Source organism: Rhinoderma darwinii, chromosome 9 (genome assembly GCF_050947455.1).
Source record: "Rhinoderma darwinii isolate aRhiDar2 chromosome 9, aRhiDar2.hap1, whole genome shotgun sequence".
NCBI lineage: Eukaryota > Metazoa > Chordata > Amphibia > Anura > Rhinodermatidae > Rhinoderma > Rhinoderma darwinii.
The window spans coordinates 33828564-33852886 of record NC_134695.1 but is presented as its reverse complement, the minus strand read 5'-3'; the positions used below and the strand labels follow the sequence as shown (position 1 = coordinate 33852886).

The 24323-nt window shown below is 42.9% G+C and overlaps 1 protein-coding gene across 1 annotated transcript in view; it reads right to left on the bottom strand.

The window, feature by feature from the left end:
• SLC6A2 (solute carrier family 6 member 2) overlaps positions 1 to 23781 on the bottom strand; it is a 167231-nt gene extending 143450 nt beyond the window's left edge. The window contains exon 1 of the mRNA XM_075836917.1: positions 23469 to 23781. Coding sequence (XP_075693032.1) covers positions 23469 to 23781 — 313 coding nt within the window. The remainder of the gene's footprint in view (positions 1 to 23468) is intronic.
• Between the last annotated feature and the right edge of the window lie 542 nt (positions 23782 to 24323).

The following is a 24323-nucleotide window of genomic DNA, read 5'->3' as shown; positions in this document are numbered from 1 at the left end:
ATTCTTCAAAATAAATTCTTTATTTGACATGCTGTAGTACGGAGATGTAAGTGCTTCTTCCTCAGAAGTACCACACATACAACAACACTGTCATAATCCAATCAGCCAGTCAAAAAAAACCTTCTTCTGTAGACCTGATGATATCCAGTAAAAGGCGTGTGTAAGGGGGTTGTGTATATGTATGGTAGGAGCTTGTCGTCTACCTTTCTGCCTCATGGGGCTCAGTGTTTTCTTGTCCTGCATCTGCAACTGCTGTGTGTGTAGCCTACATTTTGGGAGATGCATATTAGAGGCAGCGGGAAAAGGGTGACGTTTGAGTGAGCATCAGTATAGACTACTGGCATCGGAAGCAAACAGTTTTTTTTTTTTTTTTTAAATAATAAGTATTATATCAATTGATGCTGAGCATCTGTACAGTGTATACAGTGCCGGCGTCAGCAGCCGGCGAACCCGGGAAAGTGCCAGGGCCCACTACTCCTGGGGGTGGCCTTGGGGGGCCCACTCGGCCACCGAGTGCTGATGTTGCCGTCATGGCTCCACCAGGAGTGGAATCCCCAGCCACAGCGTGGCCGACACTCTTGCCGGGGATTCTGCTTCTAGAGGGAGCCCCTGTCTAGGAGGTGGCGTAACTATCATTGTAGCAGCCATAGCGGCTGCTATGGTGCCCGCAGCATAAGGGGCCCGTGCTGCCCACCATCACGGGCCCCCCTCATGCCCAGTGGTGCCACTAGCAGCTGCTATGGCTGCTACAGCTTAGGACGCAGATATGGCAGAGCAGGGAGGTATCTCCCTAGTCTGCTATTTACTAGGCTACAGGCCACGTTCAGCCTGCAGCCTATCATGCGCAGAGACAGAATCCCTGCACAGGCCGGCTTGATTACGTCACTGGATCACACCAGCCTATGCCAGGATACTGTCGGCGTTGATTTCCTCCATTCGTCACGTGAACGGGGCATAGGTGTGTATGACTTTTTTTGGGGGTCGCTATATGGTACTATCTACAGGAGGGGGATCGCTATATGGCGCTATCTACAGAAGGGGGGTCGCTATATGGTGCTATCTACAGGAAGGGGATCGCTATATGGCGCTATCTACGGAAGGGGGGTTGCTATATGGTGCTATCTACAGGAGGGGGTCGCTATATGGCACTATCTACAGGAGGGGGGTCATTATATAGAGCTGTCAATAGAAGGGGGGTTGCTATATGGCGCTATATACAGGAGGGGGTTGAATGGCGCTTTCTACAAGGGGGCTGTATGGTGCTCTCTACAAGGGGGGCTGTATGCCGCTATCTACAAGGGGGGCTGTATGGCGCTATCTACAGGGGAGCTGTATGGCGCTATCTACAGGGGGGCTGTATGGCGCTATCTACAGGTGGGCTGTATGGCGCTATCTACAGGGGGTCTGTATGGGGCTATCTACAGGGAGAGGCTGTATGGGGCTATCTACAGGGGGAGCAGTATGGCGCTATCTACAGGGAGGGCTATATGCTGCTATCTACAGGGGGGCTGTATGGTGCTATCTACAGGGGGGCTGTATGGTGCTATCTACAGGGGGAGCTGTATGGCGCTATCTACAGGGGGGCTGTATGGCGATATCTACAGGGGGGCCTAGTGGCACTACGTGGGAGGGGGGCTGTGTGGCACTACCTGGGAGGGGTGCTAAGTGGCACTACCTGGGAGGGGGCTGTGTGGCACTATGTACAGAGGGCATTCAATTCTTAGGGGTACAAACTGGGGGCCTAACTTCTATATGGTAGCATAAAGTGAAGTTTTCTGCCATTTTACTGCCGCCATGAGTTCACCCGCTAAGGGTGAACCTACTAAGTCTGTGTCGCTGAAAGGCCCACATATACCTGGAGCCGCCCCTGAGTGTATACATTTAATTTGATGCTATGTTGAATGTACAGGCTATCTGTATACAGATAGTTCTGAGTACTAATACTGTTGCAGCTTATACGTGAGGCATTAATCACTGTCAAACAATATACATGGGGAAGAGAACAGGATGACCTGGAAAGAATGAGATGCGAGGCAGCCTATATGAAGTTGTGACTTGTGTCATCCCAGAGGTACAGAAAGACCTGAGGCAGTCTTCCTGTGATCTTCATCAGTTCTGAGGATACCATATAGCTAATTCCCCAGCAATCATACGTACCAACATTAGAATTAGAGATGAGCGAACTTATGATAAGTTCGGTTCGGCTGGTTCGCCGAATTTCTTGAAAAAGTTCAATTCGGACCGAACTAGTTCGGGCCGAACCCGTAATTCAAGAAAGCCCATAAAAATCATGTATGGAGCTCCCGTAATGACGGGTGGCTACATGTGTGCACCCGACATTACGGCAGCGTTGCTAGGCGACGTCAGTAAATAGTCACTGTTCAGGGTGCTGAAAGAGTTAACTGATCCTCCGTAACTCTTTCAGCACCCTGGACAGTGAATTCCGATCACAATATAAAGCAAACTGTAAAAAAAAAAAAGAAAAAGCCGTTCGTACTTACCGAGAACTTCCTGCTTCTTCCTCCAGTCCGGCCTCCCGGCCGTTGCCTTGGTGGCGCGTCCCTCTCGACATCCGGCCCGACCTCCCTGGATGACGTTTCAGCCAATGTGACGGCTGCAGCCAATCACAGGCCAATCACATGCTGCAGCGGTCACATGGACTGTCGCGTCATCCAGGGATGTCGGGCTGGATGTCAAGAGAGGGACGCGTCACCGTTGCCTTGGTGACGCGTCCCTCTTTCGGCATCCAGCCCGACCTCCCTGGATGACGCGGCAGTCCATGTGACCGCTGCAGCCTGGGATTGGCCTGTGATTGGCTGCAGCCTGTGATCGGCCTGTGATTGGCTGCAGCGGTCACTTGGACTGAATCGTCATCCCGGGAGGCCGGACTGGAGGAAGAAGCAGGGAGTTATCGGTAAGTAGGAACTTCTATTTTTTTTACACGTTGATGTATATTGTGATCGGAAGTCACTGTCCAGGGTGCTGAAACAGTTACTGCCGATCGCTTAACTCTTTCAGCGCCCTGGACAGTGACTATCTCCTGATGTCGCATACTGGAAAATCAGTGACTCATAAGCCGGGTTCGGTCAAAACGTGTTCGGCCGAACCCGGTGAAGTTCGGATTCGCTGCGAACCGAACTTTTCACGATGTTCGGACCGAAACCGGGTTCGGTTGTCCCGGTTCGCTCATCTCTAATTAGAATCTCAGGGAATTTTAAGCACCACCCATATTGCCAAGATGCGGCTCTTTCAATCCTGTTGGCAAGTATTAGCAAGTGCTTGGGGTATACTAATAAAACAATTTAATTTATAATCCTTGCTACAAATATTGTCTCAGAAAGCATTTTTATATGTAGATGTGTACATTTTAAAACTTTATATGCTGCACTATTGATTTTCTGTATACGTTTTTTTTTTTTTACTTTCCATTATACACATGTAATATACATATTTTACCCTTTTTGACTGCTGCTTCTTCGCTACTTGATGTTCTGTAATTCGTAAGGAGACATCGCTCCTGTGAAGCTGTGCCTACTCTACGTTTTTGGGTTGTTTTTTTGCTACAGTGCTGCTCCGTACATTTTCTATTTCTATTTTATATTTTACGTTACATTCCCAGCATTGCTGCATTCTTCTCTGTTATGGGAAATTTCTGCTTGCTTCTCACTTGCAAATGGAATTTGATATACATATGGTATACTTCATATGGTATTTTCGTATTTGCTATGGTATTAAGGATTTTGCAGGCCTGCAGAAATGTGTTGTATAGTTATACATTAGTCAAAAACATTGACATAACATGCTGTTTCTATGATATGTTAAAGGTCATTATGTTCTTACTATGAATTATACACGTTCAGTACTGAAATTTAAAGTTAAAGCAAATTTCACCCTAAAATAAAAAAAGAACTAGAAATAAAAAAAAATTGAAATATTTTATTCTGCCTTTTCTGAGTTACCAAGGTCTCCTCTACGGGTAATATGCTAGGTGACAATCACTAATGGTCACCATTATAGTGCCCGCCTACATAAAATTATTATTATTAATACCAATACTGCTTTGAAAATCACCATCATAATAATATTTTTTATTTTTATGTAAACACCAGTAATATATTCCTCAATCATGCAATAGAATAACATATAATAAAAACAAATGGACATCAACAAATAATGAGAGAAGCCTGCCCATAAAGGCCTACATTCATTGTCAGTCAGTTTTGCAAGTACCCTAAGGCCATTGCACAGGGCGCATCACTCCAGCAGGTGGAAGGGGGTGCTGTGCTGGCTCCCTTTCCCTGCTTGTTTCAGAAGCGCCCAGGCCCGGCGACTCAGCAGCTACCTATCCGCCCGCGAGCCTCTTCTCTCAGTGGCGTCGCTACCGCTGTAGCAGCCATAGCGGCTGTTATCAGCGACACCCGGCATGAGGGCGCCCGTGCCACCCGTCGGGCCCCCCCCCAAGGCCGGTGGCATCGGTAGTATCTGCCACATTCAATAGTATCTGCGAACTTAGGATATAAATACTATAGCAAAGCAGGGAGGTGTCTATCTACTAGTGCCACTGAAAGCTCCCTGAAGGAGCAGAGTCCCTGTGTGGCCAGGGATTCCCCTCCTGGACGGACAGTAACATCAGGGGTAACTCCTTGTAGGTAGTGCCACATAGCCCACTTGTAGGTAGTGCCACACAGCCCACTTGTAGGTAGTGCCACACACCCCCTTGTAGATAGCACCCCTCCCCTTCCTGTAGATAGCGCCACTGTAGCTCCCTGAAGGAGCGGAATCCCCCTGTGGCTGGGGATTCCGCTCCCGGACGGAGCGCTTGTTGTCTCTGTTCATAAATGGACAAAGACATCGGGGGCTTCTCCAGGAGTGGAATCAGTGGCGTAACTACCGCGGTAGCAGCAGTAGCGGCTGCTACGGGGCCCGGGGCTTGAGGGGGCCCGGTGGCGCCGCTAGCAGCCGTTATGGCTACTACAGCGGTAGCGTCGCTACTGTGGGGCCCGCGACGCCGAGCCTTACACAGGCCCTCTCATGCCTGTAGGTGTCGCTAGCACCGGAGGGGGCCCCAGTGCTAGCGGCAGCCAAATACATGTATTAGCACTGAATGGCCGGGCATGTTCCGTGCCTGACCATCCAGTGCCTTACAATGACACTGATTGGCTAGCGGCGCGATGACATCATCGCGCCGCTTCCATGCTTAGAAGGTGCTGATTGGCGGGGCAAGTCATTCTGCCCCGCCAATCAGCGTCATTGGAGGACGCTCGTTCAGCTCCTGCAGACATGCTCAGAAGAGAGCATGTCTGCATCGCCAGTGAACAGCGTGGGAACCGGAGAATGTGAGTATGTCAAGTTTTTGTTTTTTTCCCCTCATAAAAATGTGAATGGCATTATCTATAGTGGGGGGGGGGGGTCATCTTTATGTGGGCTATTATATATAGGGTTCTATATGTGGGGCAGTAGCTACAGGGGGGTCTATATGTGGGGGTGTGGGCCACTATATACAGGGGGCTCTATATGTGGGCCATTATATACAGGGGGCTCTATATGTGGGCCACTATATACAGGGGGGGTCTATATGTTTGCCACTATATACAGGGGGCTCTATATGTGAGCCATTATATACAGGGGGCTCTATATGTGGGCCACTATATACAGGGGGGTCTATATGTGGGCCACTATATACAGGGGGGGGTTACCTGTGGGGCACTAGCAACAGGGTGGCTATATGTAGTGCACAGTCTACAGGGGTGGGCTATATGTGGGACACTATATACAGGGGGAGCTATATGTGAGACACTATGTACAGAGGTGGGCTATACGTGGAGCAAGAACTATAGGGGAAGCTATATGTAGGGCAGCACCGTGGCTCAGTGGTTAGCACTATTGCCTTGCAGCTCTGGAGTCCATATGTGGGCACTATCTATAGGGGCTTCTATGTAGGTCACTATCTACAGGGGCCACGTTGTGTGTTTGTGACAGTTATATTTAGATGTGTTGAGAATTTTAACTTTGTTTACAGGTGCAGAAATGTTTTAAAAGTGAGAAGCTGAAGACATCTGAACGGAAAACTGCAGAAATGGGTCATGGCCGGTAGAAATCCATCATAGATGTCTGAACCGGAGGGAGAAGAAAAGAACTAGAATCTGAGACGTCACCGGTGAGTCACTTAATGTAAATGTTTATTCTGCCTCTAATCAGTATTGTAGTCACTGTATGATCTGCAGCGAGATGATGGTGGTATGATTTTTTTTGTGAAACCGCATCTCCCAGCATATCCTTATCATTGTTCAGGCCATGCTGGGAGCTGTAGTTTTACGCCGTACAAACCTATACGCAGTGGCGTAACTACCGCTATAGCAGCCGTAGCGACTTCTACAGGGCCTGCAGCATGAGGGGGCCCGTGCCACCCGCCGGCACGGCCCCCTCCCATGGCAGCAGGCTCCGCTAGCAGCCGCAATGGCTGCTACAGCACGACGCCACTGAAGGGGTTGTTCCTACATAAGACATGTATCCCCTAATCACAGGATAGGGGATACATGTGTGATCGCTGGCAGCGATGAGGAGAACGGGGGACCGAAAGTCCCCCCTAAGTTCTCCATGACAAACCTCGGACTTCCGGGGTCTGTGTCGGCAGCTCCGTAGAAATGAATGGAGCGCCGGTCGCGCTTGTGCGCATGCGTGACTAGCGCTCCTTTCATTTTTATTGAGCTGCGCAGACGCCGGAAGTCCGAAGTTAGTCATGGAGAACTTCGGGGGACTTTCGGTCCCCCATTCTCCTTATCGCTGCCAGCGATCACACATGTATCCCCTATCCTGTGGATAGGGGATGCATGTCTTTTGTAGGACAAACTATAGGCCGTTTTTTTTGGGGGGGGGGGTACATTGCGTTATCTACAGAGGGGTTCTGTATGGCATTATCTACAGGGGGGGCTGTATGGCATTCTCTACAGGGGGGACTGTATGGCGTTATCTACAGGGGGGCTGTATGGCGTTATCTACAGAGGGGGTCTGTATGGCGTTATCTACAGGGGGGCTGTATGGCGTTATCTGCAGGGGGCTGTGTATGGTGCTATCTATAGGGGGGCGCTGTGTGGTGGAATCTATAGGGAGGCACTATCTACAAAGGGGGGGGGGTTGCGTGATACCCAGCAGAGGGGGGGCCCTAGTCAAAAGTTTGCTATGGGGCCCAGTCTTTCCTAGTTACGCCCCTGAGTGGAATCCCCGACGCTGTGACCTGGGATTCCACTCCAGGAGAAGTCCCTGACATCACTGTCCAATAATGGGCTGTGTGGCACTACCTACAAGGGGGCTGTGTGGCACTACCTACTAGGGGGCTGTATGGCACTACCTACAAGGGGGCTGCATGGCACTGCCTACAAGGGGGCTGCATGGCACTGCCTACAAGGGGGCTGTGTTGCATCTCCTACAAGTGGGCTGTGTGGCACTACCTACAAGGGGGTTGTGTGGCACTACCTACAAGGGGACTGTGTGGCACTACCTACAAGGGGGCTGTGTGGCACTACCTACAAGGGGGCTGTGTGGCACTTTCTACAGGGGGAATCTGTGAGTGGCTGGCTGATGGTCATTTTACTGTGAGTGGCAGGCTGATGGTCATTCTACTGTGAGTGGAGAGCTGATGGTTATTTTACTGTGAGTGGCGGGCTGATGGTCAGTTTACTGAGAGTGGGGGGTCTTCAAGTGGTTTCCAGCTCTGACCTCCAATTAAAATTATTAGGAGGCAGAAAACACCTGTGGCGCTCGTTTATGTTCTTTTTTGCCTGCGTCTTTTGCATTAGCTTCAACGGCTGAAAAAAAACGCCCAAAAAAACTTCAAATAACGCTGTTATTTAACGCTGAAGGAATTTTGAGGCAGATTTTTTCTGCCTTACAAAAAACGCTGTGTGATCATACCCTAAGAGTGTAGTGCTTGTTTTTAGTCGTTTTCTGTCTATCTCTAATCAATTTTTGGTAGGGGTGCCCCAAGGAAAAGGTTGAGTCCGAAAAGGTTGGGAAACTCTGTACTAGGCCACAGGATCACACCAGACTATGCAAGGATCCTGTCCTGGAGAAGATCAGTTTGTTGTGGGAATGGGGCCTAGGCGAGTACAATTTTTTTCGGGGGGCATTGTCTACATGAGGGAGGTGGGGGGCTGTATGGCACGATCTACAAGGGGGACGTGGGGGATGTATGGCACTGTCTATAAGTAGGATGTGGGGGATTATGTCACTGTCTACAGGGAGGCTGTATGGCACAATCAACAGAGGGCACTATCTAAAAGGGGAGGGCTGTGTGGCAGCCAGGGGAGGGGGCATTATACTGTGTAGGGGCCACTAAGCGGACATTACACTGTGTAGGGGCACTACAGGGGGCAAAATACTGGGTGTGGCACTTAGGGGCATAATACTGTGTGGGCACAATTAGAGGACAAAATACTGGGTTTTAATACTCATATTATTTAATACTTATTTAATTTATTTAATACTTTAATACTCATATTATTATTATTATTATTATACTGTGTTGGGGGCACTAAAGGCACATTATACTGTGGGGGGCATTATACATTTTATGGGGCATTTTTTTATGTTGGGTGTGGGGCACCGAAAGATAATTTAGCACGGGGGGTCATCTATCCTAAGGCCGACCCTGCCTAAGGCCTCATACACCTGGCCATATTAGGACTCCATTCAAGATCTGAGCTGTAATACATCACATAAAGAAGTCTATGAGCCCTTACTGTACTTCTGAGTGCCTCTGATTTCATAAAAAAAATAGTTGCATTCTACAGTACTTTCAGATGCCATATTAAGGAGCTGTTCTCTCCATACATACAAGTACTGTAAGGGCTTATACACTTCTTTGAAGTCTTGCACCTTATTGGTTTTTCTTCGCTACTGTGCTGCTCTAGCTACCTTTTGTACCATACATACTGTGTGTGTGTGTGAGTGTGTGAGTGTGTGTGTGTGTGTGTGTGTGTGTGTGTGTGTGTGTGTGTGTGTGTGTGTGTGTGTGTGTGCGTGTGTATATATATATATATATATATATATATATATACACACACACATACACAGCTGTGCAAAGGTTTTAGGCAGGTGTTGAAAAATGCTGCAAAGTAAGAATGCTTTCAAAAATAGAAGTGTTAATAGTTGTTTTTTACCAATTATCAAAATGCAAAGAGAATGAACGAAAGAGAAATCTAAATCAAATCAATATTTGGTAGCTCTCACCACTTTGGAGAAAAGACAGAATATCATTTTAAAAGCATCCGATAAGGGTGGGAACATTGTGGTTATGAGTCGAGAAGACTATAAGAAAATGTGTGAGGACATTTTGCTCAATCCTGACTGTTATACCATTCTAAAAGATAACCCCACAGCAGTGTTCAAGAAGGAGCTTTTAGGTATCCTACGGGATGCAAAGAGCAGGTCCCTGATCAGTGCTAGTGAATTCAACTTCTTATTTCCACAATTTCCTATCATGGCATGCTTTTATAGCCTGCCAAAAATCCACAAAGGGTATCCTCCCCTACGTGGTAGACCCATTGTATCAGGTATTAACAATCTAACCCAGAATGTGAGTACATATATAGACCAGGTGTTGCGTCCGTTTGTACTAGGTCTTACATCATATGTACGTGATACCATGGATGTTTTAAAACAAATTGAGGGTATCACATTGGAACAAAATACATTTCTGGCCAGTCTGGATGTAGAGGCTTTGTATTCCTCCATTCCACATAGACTTGGCTGTGAAGCAGTGGAATATTTTTTAAAATCTAGGGGCACTCAATATGTGGCTCATAACCAGCTTGTTTTGCAATTACTACACTTTGTGTTAGAAAGGAATGTATTTATCTTTGAAGACCGCATTTTTCATCAGCAACGTGGTACAGCAATGGGGAGTCCCACTGCTCCCACTTATGCAAATTTGTTTCTTGGCTGGTGGGAAGAGACAGTGGTCTTTGGGGATAAATTTGTCAAATGGACTTCATCAATAGGTATCTGGATTAGATATATTGATGACGTGTTGTTGCTTTGGAATTCCACAGTGGAGGAATTCAATAACTTTGTGGCAGCCCTTAATGTAAACAATCTAGGGCTCAGGTTCACATGTGAAATCAGTGATCAGGAATTATCTTTTTTAGATCTTAAGATAATCAAAACTAAGGAAGGCGCAATACGTACAAAAGTACACCGTAAGGAGACAGCAACCAATAGTTTCTTTCAATGGAACAGTTGTCACCCTTATCCACTCAAACGAGGGATCCCCAGAGGCCAATTTATGAGAGTACGCCGGAATTGTAGTTCGATGGACGATTTTGAGTTACAGGCACATGACCTCACGAACAGATTGAAGGAGAGAGGCTTCCCTAAGGGGGTAATTAGAAAGGCCTATGAGGGAGCGAGGGATGCAGATAGGCAGAGTCTTTTAGTCCCTAGACAACGGAAAGAGGAAAGGGTCACGAGGCTCATAGGTACCTTTGACTCCAAACAATCTGAGATCATGGAAATACTCAAAAGGTACTGGCGTATCCTAGGTGCCGACGCGGACCTGGCGGATCAGATAACACAATGGCCTTCAGTCACGTTCCGTAGAGGTAAAAACATTAGGGATAGGGTGATGCAGAGCTGTTTTGACCCTATAATACAAAAAGGCACTTGGTTGGATAGGCAGATACCGGGCACACACAGATGTGGTAGCTGTAGAGCCTGTGACTTTATCCAAAGTGGGAAAAAATTCAAAAGTGTCACCACCAAGATCGAGTATGACATCCGAGATTTCGTAAACTGCAAAACGGCTGGTGTGGTCTATTTAATTACATGTCCATGCCCACTGAATTATGTAGGCAAAACGGTGCGGCAGTTTCGGCGCCGGATTAGGGAACATGTTGGAGATGTTACAAATTCGAGAGATACGTCCATATCAAAACATGTACATGCAAAACATCAAGGCAGGGCAGAATGTTTGAAATTTCAAGCAATTGAACTGGTACGTCCTCCTAAACGGGGAGGGGATTGGGATAACCTCATTCTGCGCAAAGAGGCCCAATGGATTTATAGACTGGCTTGCGTACAGCCTGAAGGTTTAAACGAGCAAACAAATTACACCTGTTTTATTTAAATATACAATCCAGTTTAGGTTACAGGGTTTGTCGGTCCTCTAGGTAGGGGTATGGCAATTTAATCCTAGTCCTAGCACAGTTACTTGAAGTACACCATTCAATAGTCAGGAGATCTAGGTGCGGTTAACTGTAGGCTCCGGTGTGTTTTAGGGTCTAAACCACTGTTACACCAATGTTCAAACGCTGATTCCATAATTGTTATCTCTGTTTATATACCCAGTCATAGAGGGTTCGCAAACGAATTAGGACTTGGAGTATCTGTTTAATACGTTTTTAAATACACGGTTGGGCTTTTCACAGTGGTGATTGTGCCCCTGTTTTTAGATAGCTCTGAAATAAAAGTTATACATTTTACTCATTTATCACTTCAGTGAATTTACAATATTTGGTGTGACCACCCTTTACCTTCAAAACAGCATAAATTCTTCTAGGTATACTTGCACAAAGTAATGGATTTTCTAGGATAATAGTCAGGTGTATGATTAACCAATTATACCAAACAGGTGACAATGGTTGGTCATCATTTTCATATGTAGGTTGAAACACAGTCATTACCTGTAACTGAAACAGCTGTGCAGGAGGCTTAAAACTGGATGAGGAACAGTCAAACTCTGCTACAAAGGTGAGGTTGTGGAAAACCGTCTCATGTCACAGGTCCACCATGGCAATACTGAGCACAGCAACAAGACATAAGGTAGTTATACTGCATCAGCAAGTACTCTCCCAGGCAAGGATTTCAAAAAAATATATGTGTGCGTGTCTGTGTGTGTGTATGTATATATATATATATATATATAAATATATATATATATACATGACGTACACGTACATATATCAAGATGAAACACTCTTTAGCTTAACGGTTTAAATACACTATATATATATATATATATATATATATATATATATATATATATACACATACACTATATACACTTTTTTTAATAAAGCATATGATTATCATTAGTAAGCAATGCTGCATGCGTGACTGTAGACTCTGGGGGCCTCTTGGATCATCATGACTCTCGTGTCAGTATTTACTTGCTGTCTTTAAATCTTCCCAGTTTACTATTTATGACCTCAGACCATCTAAAGGACTTAAATATCAACTTGCGCCTGCTCAGATTCTGTTTATTGTCACTACATTATATGCTATGGTTTTAATTTGTGTGATTTTATCTGTTTGCTCCATTTCTACATGCACTTTTGAAAATACATATTGTGTTTCTTTGCCAAAGTTAATTTATATTTCTTCCATGTAACATCAGTTTGAATTACAGTCTTTTCAGTTCATAACATTTTTATTGGTCAAAGGGCATATATATAAGGGCGTCCGGGGACCAGTGGTTAAACATTTTAGAATAAAATAATAGATTTCTAACATAGTTTCAGCATTACACTCTTAGTCCTCATATAGGATGTGTGGCTATATTACCACAAGTAAATAAATAAATATATATATATATATATATATATATATATATATATATATACACTACCGTTCAAAAATTTAGGGTCACTTAGAAATTTCCTTATTTTTGAAAGAAAAGCACAGTTTTTTTCAATGAAGATAACATAAAATTAATCAGAAATACACTCTATACATTGTTAATGTGCTAAATGACTATTCTAGCTGCAAACGTCTGGTTTTTAATGCAATATCTACATAGGTGTAGAGAGGACCATTTCCAGCAACCATCACTCCAGTGTTCTAATGGTACATTGTGTTTGCTAACTGTGTTAGAATGCTAATGGATGATTAGAAAACACTTGAAAACCCTTGTGCAATTATGTTAGCACCGCTGTAAACAGTTTTGCTGTTTAGAGGAGCTATAAAACTGACCTTCCTTTGAGCTAGTTGACAATCTGGAGCATTACATTTGTGGGTTCGATTAAACTCTCCAAATGGCTAGAAAAAGAGAGCTTTCTTGTGAAACTCCACAGTCTATTCTTGTTCTTAGAAATGAAGGCTTTTTCATGCGAGAAATTGCCAAGAAACTCAAGATTTCCTCCAATGGTGTGTACTACTCCCTTCAGAGGACAGCACAAACAGGCTCTAACCAGAGTAGAAAGAGAAGTGGGAGGCCCCGCTGCACAACTGAGCAACAAGACAAGTACATTAGAGTCTCTAGTTTGAGAAATAGACGCCTCACAGGTCCTCAACTGGCAGCTTCATTAAATAGTACCCGCAGAACGCCAGGGTCAACGTCTACAGTGAAGAGGTGACTCCGGGATGCTGGCCTTCAGGGCAGAGTGGCAAAGAAAAAGCCATATCTGAAACTGGCTAATAAAAGGAAAAGATTAATATGGGCAAAAGCACACAGACATTGGAGAGAGGAATATTGGAAAAAAGTGTTATGGACAGACGAATCGAAGTTTGAGGTGTTTGGATCACACAGAAGAACATTTGTGAGATGCAGAACAACTGAAAAGATGCTGGAAGAGTGCCTGACGCCATCTGTCAAGCATGGAGGAGGTAATGTGATGGTCTGGGGTTGCTTTGGTGCTGGTAAAGTGGGAGATTTGTACAAGGTAAAAGGGATTTTGAATAAGGAAGGCTATCACTCCATTTTGCAACGCCATGCCATACCCTGTGGACAGCGCTTGATTGGAGCCAATTTCATCCTACAACAGGACAATGACCCAAAGCACACCTCCAAATTATGCAAGAACTATTTAGGGAAGAAGCAGGCAGCTGGTATTCTATCTGTAATGGAGTGGCCAGCGCAGTCACCAGATCTCAACCCCATAGAGCTGTTGTGGGAGCAGCTTGACCGTATGGTACGCAAGAAGTACCCATCAAGCCAATCCAACTTGTGGGAGGGGCTTCTGGAAGCATGGGGTGAAATTTCTCCCGATTACCTCAGCAAATTAACAGCTAGAATGCCAAAGGTCTGCAATGCTGTAATTGCTGCAAATGGAGCATTCTTTGACGAAAGCAAAGTTTGAAGGAGAAAATTATTATTTAAAATAAAAATAATTATTTCTAACCTTGTCAATGTCTTGACTATATTTTCTAGTCAATTTGCAACTTATTTGATAAATATAAGTGTGAGTTTTCATGGAAAACACAAAATTGTCTGGATGACCCCAAACTTTTGAACGGTAGTGTATATATATATATATATATATATATATATATATATATATATATATATATATATGCATATATATATATATAGAGCTTTAGATGAATACTATAAATTAACCAGTATCATTCTGAACTCTAATGAAAGAATCCATAAAGCTGAGCATCTCTGGATATCCTATGCTCTTTCGTGGGGTTTCTGCAATTTTCAACTGATGGCTTATCCTTACGATAGGCTATCAATATAGGATCGGGGGAAGGGGTCTAAACACTTGGACCCCTACTGATTATCAGAATGAAGGTACTTCAACTTTGAAACATTGTGGTATGTTTACACAAGGCATATGCGCTGCGGAAAAGTACACAGTGTATCCGCCCTGGATGCCGCAGGGAATTCCGGCCGGAATGTCCGCTGTGGAAAATAGCAGGTAAAAAAAACAAAACATACTTACCCGTAGCCATGCCGACGCGCCCCTCTGATGTCCTGCAGACCGTCCTCCTGGGATGACGTTTCATCCCATGTGAACTTTGCAGCCTGTGATTGGCTGCAGCAGTCACATGAGATGAAATGTCATCCCTGGAGCCTGGACTGAACGCAGGAGCAGAGAGTTCAGGGTAAGTATGAGATCTTTTTTTCTTTCGGAGTTGCCACTTTTGAAGCAGAATCGCAGCTTTCCTGCCGCAAAAATTGCAACATCTGCTACATATTCCAGGTTTTACCTCCTCATTGAATTCAATGGGGAAAACCCCCAAGAAAGAACCAGCGATTCCGCAGCATAAATTAACATGTTGCGGATTAAAATAAATTATTATTATTACAGTTACTTATATAGCGCCAACATATTACGTAGCGCTGCACCGTAGGTCAATTTATAGCGGTTTTTTAGCTGTTTTCTTACGCCAGGGATAGGCAACCATTCTTGCATGGCAAGGCAATAAAAAAAGTCAAAGATGAAGTACTCAGTGTTCCATGCAAAAATTAAAGTCATATAACACAGGAGAGAGTGGCTACTGAACACCAGCTTATGGGCCTGCACACAGGAGAGAGCGCCGCTACTGTACACCAGCTTGTGGGGCTCCACACAGGAGAGAGCGTGGCTACTGTACACCAGCTTGTGGGGCTGCACACAGGAGGGAGCGCGGCTACTGTACACCAGCTTGCGGGACACTACACCAAGGAGAGAGCGCAGCTACTGTACACCAGCTTGTGGGGCTGCACACAGGAGAGAGCGCGGCTACTGTACACCAGCTTGTGGGGCTGCACACAGGAGAGAGCACGGCTACTGTACACCAGCTTGCGGGAAGCTGCACACAGGAGAGAGCGAGGCTACTGTACACCAGCTTGTAGGGCTGCACACAGGAGAGAGCGCGGCTACTGTACACCAGCTTGCGGGATGCTGCACCCAGGAGACATCGGCTACTGAACACCAGCTTATGGAGCTGCACACAGGAGAGTGCGCCCCTACTGTACACCAGCTTGCGGGACGCTGCACACAGGAGACAGCGGCTACTGAACACCAGCTTGGGGGAGGCTGCACATTGGTTAGTGCGGCTACTGAACACCAGCTTGAAGAGGGTGCACATTGGAGCTACCAGGGATTTCCTTGGGCAGGGAAAGCGCATAGCTAAAAGTGCAGCCAGAGATTTCCTTAGGGGGTGCAGAACACCATCTTGGAGCTGACACCAAGCTACCCAGAAGATTCGAATCATTGCAGTGGCAATAATTTATAAAATAACTTGTATGTAGCTTGTTTTACAGGTGAACCTGTAATAACAGTTCTGCTGATAACCTCGAGAACAGAACGGTGCATTATTAGATGCTTGTCCGTGCTGAACACCAGGAGATCGAGCGGTGCTGCATTGTATGCTTTCCAAGCACACAGCACAGCGTCTCCCAGGGTTCAGCTCTGAGAAACACAGAATGCTCTCAGAGTTCAAACTGAAGTGCCGCTTTGTTCACCTAAGGAAGTGTCGCTTCGTCTTTCCTCCTGTGGTCAGCACTGTAGCATACAACGGCCCTGGAAACTGGGAAAGGGGAGCGTATGAGTGCCAGAATTATCCCTTTCTGCGAATTTATCGATTTGACTTTTGATGGTGTGTTTTATTGTTATACGCTTGTTAGGAATCTCTGGGACGTTCTAGAAAGGTAAACAAAATACATTGAAGCCAACAAATAATTTGTCTAAATTTATGATCCGTATCACAGGATTATATTTTCTGAGGAATATTATTGTCTTCATATGAGACCGCATAAAATATTGTTGAAATATATAACATATTTACGCCATTGAACCATAACAATAAAACTACCTGCCTGATATTGTGTTGGTCTCCCTCATGGGGCCTCAATTGATTAGACCTTTTTTTCCAGCAAATACTACAGATGCTCGGTCGGATTAAAATCTGGGGAATTTGGGTGCCAAGTCAAAACCTTAAACATTTTGTTAAGTCCCTCAAACCATTCCTGAATAATTTTTGCCGTGTTGTAGAGTGCACTATCCTACTGAAAGAGGCCACTGCCATTAGGGAATACCATTACCATGAAGGGGTGTACTTGGTCTGCAACATTGTTTAGGTAGGTAGTATGTGTCAAAGTAACACCCACATGAATGCCAGGATGCTTTCAAGCAGAACATTGCCCAGAGCATCACACTGCCTCTGCTAGCTTGCCTTCTACCCATAGTGCATTCTGGTGACACACACAGACTGGCCATCCACATGATGTAAATCAGGCTCCATGGTCAAGTTCTGATGCTCACATACCCATTGTGGGTCAGTAATGACTTTGTTGCCGGTTGTCCTTTCTTGGACCACTTTTGGAAGACACTAATAACTAAATATCAGGAACACCCCACAAGACCTGTCATTTTGAAGATGCTCGGATCCAGCCATCTAGCCATTACAATTTTGCCCTTGTCAAAGTCTAGATGTAACAGATCAACTTCAGTGGTTTTAATGGTATGGCTGAATTGTGTACTGTGACTATAAATATTTTAAATGAGTTAGACAGAGCCAATAGGAGGGTAAGTGAAATAGGCGGGTGAACCATTGGGTGTGGGTGCAACATTTATGGATTAAATAATACATTTTAATTTCTTAGTAGAATTAATTGGATGACGTATTCAAACTGCTGCTGATGCCATAGTTGTCGTGGTTGAATGAATGTTTTCCTTTAGTATTGGTATGAGAATGATGCCTGTCACACAGTAAAAGACTTTCGCTGTGTAAAAAGTGACTGTGGGTGGAGGGAATAGGGGTGAAAGTAAATAGGGGAGTATGTATTGTAAATAAGAATGCTAGGTATTGGTGGGAAAAAGGGTAACGGCGGGGCAAATAAATAAATGATTATTAGCGATAGGCGACTTTCCCAAAATTCATTTTGGATCCCAATCGATCGAATTGGCCGTTGCATTCGGTCCAAATAAATTTGCCAGATATGTCGCTCGAACGCTCTCCAATTAGTGGCAGTAGGTGGGCTAAGGAGAGTTATAGCAGCTGGAGTCCCGTATCGGGATTAAGAGCTTCCCCTCTCTTAGTCCTGATGCTCTGCCCGGGGACTCTGGTCCCGAAGAAGCTCCTGATGTAACGTGATGTGAAAGGGCAATAACGCAGTACGAAAGGGGCCCTTAAATGTCGGTTGCCGTTTTGCCGTGATTTATGCGACGCAAACTGCAAATGTTCTGGATTGCGTAGAATCCGAAACTTTTGGGACATATGAACCGAATTTGACTTGGGTATAATCGATTTGCTCATCTCTAATGATTAACAATCTGACATCTATCAAGTTGAACTTCAGGGACCAAGGGTTTGGAGCACATCCTGAAACCCCTTTCTTGAGCACCAAGAGAGCTTGTGCCAACCCTGATGCTAAATCATTTAAAGCGGTTTACCAGTGAGGTAGCTATTTCCTGGAGACCTAATATAGAAGTGCAGAAGTGATTAGTAATATCTTTATTTCTGTATTATATATCTTAGCTGATGCTGATGTGGTGTCCCACAGCTGTATACAAGGATTTGCTGGTATCTGGCAGAAAATAGCTATTTATATTGATGATGGGTGTAATATCTAAATTCAGATATTGCTCACATCTCCTCTGGATTTCATGCAGGTGAAGTCTCTCCAGATACCCAGTCCTCACAAAATGGAGCAATGTGCACATCGATTTACTTGTTCAAGAATAGAAAGATTTGATTTTTATTTGATTATTGTTACCATCAAATTCTGTGGGTCATTGCCAGAGTTAGGGCTTATTCAGATGACCGAGTGTAAACTCTAACGTGAAAAACGGACGTTTTTCACGACCGAGTCACACCCGTGCGGGACCCGTTTTCATGGACCCCTCATAGACTTGAGGCATCCATGAAAACGGACGAAAATAGGACATTTCCTATTTTTTCACAGGCCCTTCACATGGTCCATTAAAACAACGGCCATGTGAACAGCCCCATTAAATTGCATGGGCCCGTGTGCTGTCCGTTTTTTTAATGGACAGCACAGGGATGTATAATACGTTCGTCTGAATAAGCCCTTAAACTTATAATTTAATTTACACAAAAACAACAAAACACACATACACACACACACACGCACACACACACACACTACAATCCTTGTAGTATTGTTTTTAATTTTAAAAACTGTATTCATAGCAATATTTCTACAAACATAACAAGAATATCGCTCACGTCTAGATTTTCTTGTAGTTTTATTTTTGTTACTGCTGACACCAAAGAATTGTGCGGCCTGGTGACAATTGCTAGTTGGCTACTATGTAATTGCAGTAATCTTGATTATATTAGTGTATCTATGCTCTAGGCTTGGATCTGGCACTGCATCTATGCAGTAAGTTAATCTACATACTAAACTTATTCTATTACCTTATTTATATGCATAACCTATGTATCCAGGAGATCTGGATAAGGCCCAGAAAATGTGCATGCCATACTACACACACCGCACTCCATCCCCCCCATTCCCATGAGGCACCCCCTTGTCAAATGGAATATCCATTTGTGTGGTGTTCTCTATAAAAGTGGTAGGCTTAGTTCAGACACCTAGCATAGTTTTGAGCAAAATCTCATTTACACCATGTTTAAAAAACACACCTTTCTTTAACCAAATCATAGGGAAAAACCTCAGCACATAAAATTGTATGTAAGAAATGTGATCGTGGTTTTCCATAGCAGCAGTTTTAGGATCATAAACATTTCCTAGAAATATCTTAACATTTTTTTTCCTTCTGCAGTTTTGTGTGGATTTGAGTTGACAAAAATATGTGTGAAAAGGATGATAAAGTGTTATGAGGGCAATTTTTCTATCCCCAAGCCACAAGATTTACTTTGTATCTTGAGGGACGGCCCAGGCTTAAAATGTAAAGAATTCAAGGATTTTCAACATCTATGCATATCTTCTTACCAACAACGTTATAGGGGAGGGGGGCATTACAATTCTAACTTTTCTCTAAAATGCTTAATATTAACATAGAAATAGCCATAGTGGTGCTCACTCTCCTTTATCTGGCAGCACAAATATCACTCTGTATTTGTCTTCAGGATATACGTACAAAAAGATTTTCAAGGCTCCATTGTTAAATCGAAAAGGTAACTAAACTTTCAAAAAACTTTTGACATGTCATAGTGAAATGTCAGAAGTTTTGATCGGTGGGGGTCTGAGTACTGAGACCCCCACCGGTGCTAAAACGAAGCAGCAGAAGCACTCGGGTGAGTGCTGTGCTGCTTAGTTTCTGATTGACTTTCCTCGATAAGCCAAGCGACCGGTGCAAGGGCTCATAGACTTTCTATTAAGCCCATACACTGCTCGCTCGGCTTTCCGATCAGAAACTAAGCGGCACATCGCTCACACGAGAGCTTCTGCTGCTTAGTTTTGGCGATCGGTGTGGGTCTCAGTGTTCGGATTTCAGTGATCAAAACTTCTGACCTGTCGCTAGGGCATGTCAAAAGTGTTTTGAAAGTTTAGTTACCCCTTAACTCTGTAACTATTTTTGATTACTTATGGATACAAAGTTAAAGGAAATCATTGATAATAAAGTGAAATAATTATAGTCAACAAAAAAAATCATGAATAGCACAATTTTCCTTTGATCTTCGCATAGGTGCATGTAGAACTAGAAGACCCAGCAAGCATTTATCTTCTGTTTCAAGATAAACAAGAGGTTCTTAGTCTCTAGATAATCACTGTAGCTTTTTTGTTACTTTACAGGTATTGTATTTCTTCCTAGATATCCCCAGTGGCCAAAAGCCCCTTATAAAGCCAGGAATTCAATAGCAACAAGCATATTTAGTCCACACACCTCTATAAAGCAAGTGGAAAGGTCTTAGTGCTTTATTTTCCCTTGCCCAAGCATGTGATTTTGGGTCCCAGCATCGGTCTAATGGGGTTGTCTGGTTAATAAAATAAATTTTCAAACATCCTATTATGTAATTTTGAGTTAATAGTTGTCAACTGTTAGGCAGAACAGAGAGAGGCTACAAAGAGCGTCCCTTGTCCTGGGCTACCTAGCACATCCATGTGTTATGTAGACAGCCTATTTATTTCAATGGGCACTGTGTAATGGATAATTTCCTCTGTAGTTGCACTTTAGGGAATTTTACCACTTTTTCCCAGGTTTGCAGCTGATCTTGCTGGATCCCAACAGTGGGACATCCTGATATCAACTTATCGTCGAGGGACCCTTCTAACAAAAAGGACAACCCCTTTTAGAGAGACAAAGCTCAGTGCTGGTCCTCATCACCTGCTGAGAACCTCTATTTTTTCCTACTAGTCAATCTTCTGAATATATAATTAAAAACATTGTTACTATATTCTGTATATGTCTTCGCTGCTTAATTTGTAATGGTACATATTGTGATTTTGTTTCTTTTCAGACTCTTCAATTCTCTTGAAAACGTGACAAAAAAAAAGACCCTTTACTTTTAAAACCTTGTCATATGTAAGGCTGGTGTTCCTCCCTTACAGCTGTCCCCTAAACCTAACCGTGAGATTGAACTTTAATCATTAGACACAAACCAAATCCAATTATTTAATGACTTAAAGCATAGAATATCTTTTCTGTCAAAAACAAAAGGGCATTTGGCAAATATCGGAGGGAGACTGTCATAATGCAAAATGTTTCTTCCTTTATAAAGAACAAGGAAAATTGTTCTTGACGTTGTGAGTTGTTTGTGAGCATCAACTACAAGACCTTTAGTTGCACACTAGATGTCCTGGATTGGCCAAAACTTTCTTGCAATTTATAAAATTGACCGCTGAATTTTAAAATTAAGCAAAAGACTGTAAAAACACTAATAGTGACATTTGGCAAGTATATAGAAATGAACATTTGAGTGTAAAAGAGCTCGGTTTATATTTATTCTAGCGTAGAATTCTGAACTATTCTATCCAGTAAAAGACAACCGAAACCTGACAGACTGATTAGGAGTCGATTTGAATTCGTTACTAAATCATAACAAATCTGTCATGCATTATGGCTGCTGTAAAAAAAGAAGCCAAGACACTAATGTGAACTGAGCCTTAGGCAGACAATGTCTTCTATATATAAAGCAATTGTACATTACCTTCCCAAGAATTAAATCTGTTCTTCAAGATGCCCACTATTTCCACTATAAAGAAGCTTGTATTTGACATTTAAGCAGGTACGTTTATCGGCAGTTGCCCCTAATGGAAGAACACACCCAATGCAAAATTCTTATAGGGTTACCATGAAAATTCTATAGGGGTGCTGATTTTTTAACTTTCATGACTCAGTTGTTGGATTGTCACAATAATGGTATTTACAGTATATTTAAAGGAGCACTTAAGTTATGGTGTAAGATTATAACAAGGTAAACTGGTAAATCTCAAAATATATATGTAATTGTGAAATCCATAGGTTATAGGACTGGAAAGATGTGAGACAAAGAAGTAATTGTAGGGATAGACATTTTTCCTGTCCTCAGTATTAAATAGCTGCTTGAAGAAACAATATATTGTATGCATTCAAGTGCACAAAAACATAGAAGTAAGTGTTCCTTTAAGACTCCTGATCCAAATGACTAAGCAATATTATATGAGTTGCTTATCTCTGATAGATAGATAGATAGATAGATAGATAGATAGATAGATAGATAGATAGATAGATAGATAGATAGATAGATAGATAGATAGATAGATAGATAGATAGATAGATAGATAGATAGATAGATAGATAGATAGATAGATAGATACAGGCTCCATCAATTGTGGTATGCGTGCAGCCCTACAATAAATTCCTTTTTAGAAGCAAAATATAGTGTGACCACTGGATTAGAATGCGCTATGCTAAGTATGTGAAATGGAAGTAAAATATTTCTTGTGTGTGTTTTTATAAAAGTATTATTTCCTAAAGTCAACTGTGTGGCTAGAAGCATACAGTGACCTGTTTAAGGGAATAGAACTAACGGCAGAGCCAACTGTTACACTAAGCCAACAGTTTCTGCCATATCGAATTTTAAAGAATCAATCTCTATTGATAACACAACAACTTATCTCAAGTTTCAATACATTGTATCTTTTCTTATGTCATATGCATATTGTAGGTAAGACTTGCTACAAAAACACAAATCCTGACCAGATGTTAAAAACAAATCCATAACATTATTCATTTAATATCTGTTTGTTTGTTTGTTTGTTTGTTTGTTTTTTCAGGAGAAAATAAAATAAACAAACAGCAGAAAATTTGTATCGAGATCTTAAACCCTAATTTGTAGATGACAATTTACATTTATTTGAATAAAATGTATTTTCAAACAGAAGACATGTTTGTAAATATTCTCCAGTAAAAAAAAAATTGGTATTATGTTTTTTCAAGGGCGTAGTTGGGGAGGGGGTCGGTAGAGCAGGTGCTGGGTGCCAGGTGGGGTGGCACCAACAAGCCGCTATGCCATGGTCATGTTATTCAGATACAGGACTGGAGCAGCGAACTCAATCCTAGCGAAGACTCTGGTACATATTAGACGGAATGGTAAATAATAATTTTAAAAGCCCAAAAATTTGAAAACAAGTTTTAAAAAAAAAAGTGTGTAGTATTATGTATTATGTTTAATCATATATTTTATATTAGACGGAATGGCAAATAATAATTTTAAAATACCAAAAATTTGAAGACGAGTTTAAAAAAAAAAAAAAAAAGTGTGTTGTATTACACATTGCTTTTTTCAGCATAACTGAATCAAATTATGAAATAGAATAAAACAGATATAAAAAAAAATAATATTCTTACCTCCTCCATTTTTATAGCAGAGATAGGGAAATCTCCAGACATTTGCCAGATCCACTGAAAATCCAACAACTGATAGAAGAAAGTCTATTTTCTTGCCCCAGTGCTCTCTTTCTTCCTCTTCCACGACTGGTGTCTCAGATTTCAGAGAGGTGTCGGGGGCAATGATAGTGTTATTTGTGTACTGGACTCCATTCTGTTCCTTAACAAGAATGAGTTCAACATCTTTCTTCTCTGGGACAGTCTCTTTGATGGGAACCACAGCTGACAGTTTATGGTCAGACTGACCCTGTTTGAACATTTTGGCTTTCAACATCTGAAAATTGGATTTGGGCAAATACTACGTGCCTATGATGACTAAGTTGCACCTTGAAATACAGTATTATCCCTGTGTTTCTTGTAGGAATGATCCACCTTTTCTAAAGAAAACAAAACAAATAGAAAACAATTATTTTTAAGGGTTTAGGAAATGGAACATTGTATAAAAATATATTAACAGTTATATGATTACGCATGGATACACAGTTACCCGACTACTACAGGAATTAATAGACGCCACTTTATAATATATTGTAACTAATGTAAACTTCCAAAACAGATGGTTACCGTATAACAAATAATATTATCCTAGCATGTGCTGAGACTTACCAACTTGAAGCAGGTAGATCAATGAATTCAGGAGCATCTACAAGCCACTGCTTGGCTAACATTTGATATAGTGTGTTGTCCACTCTACCCTTTCCATCACCTTCTGATTTTCTGAGGACCTTTTCCTCTGGCAAGTTGGGACGTTAGTGATTCCTCTGTTTTGAGAAAACTGTGAAGAAAAGAAAGATGCCAGCTTTTTAAACCATGCTC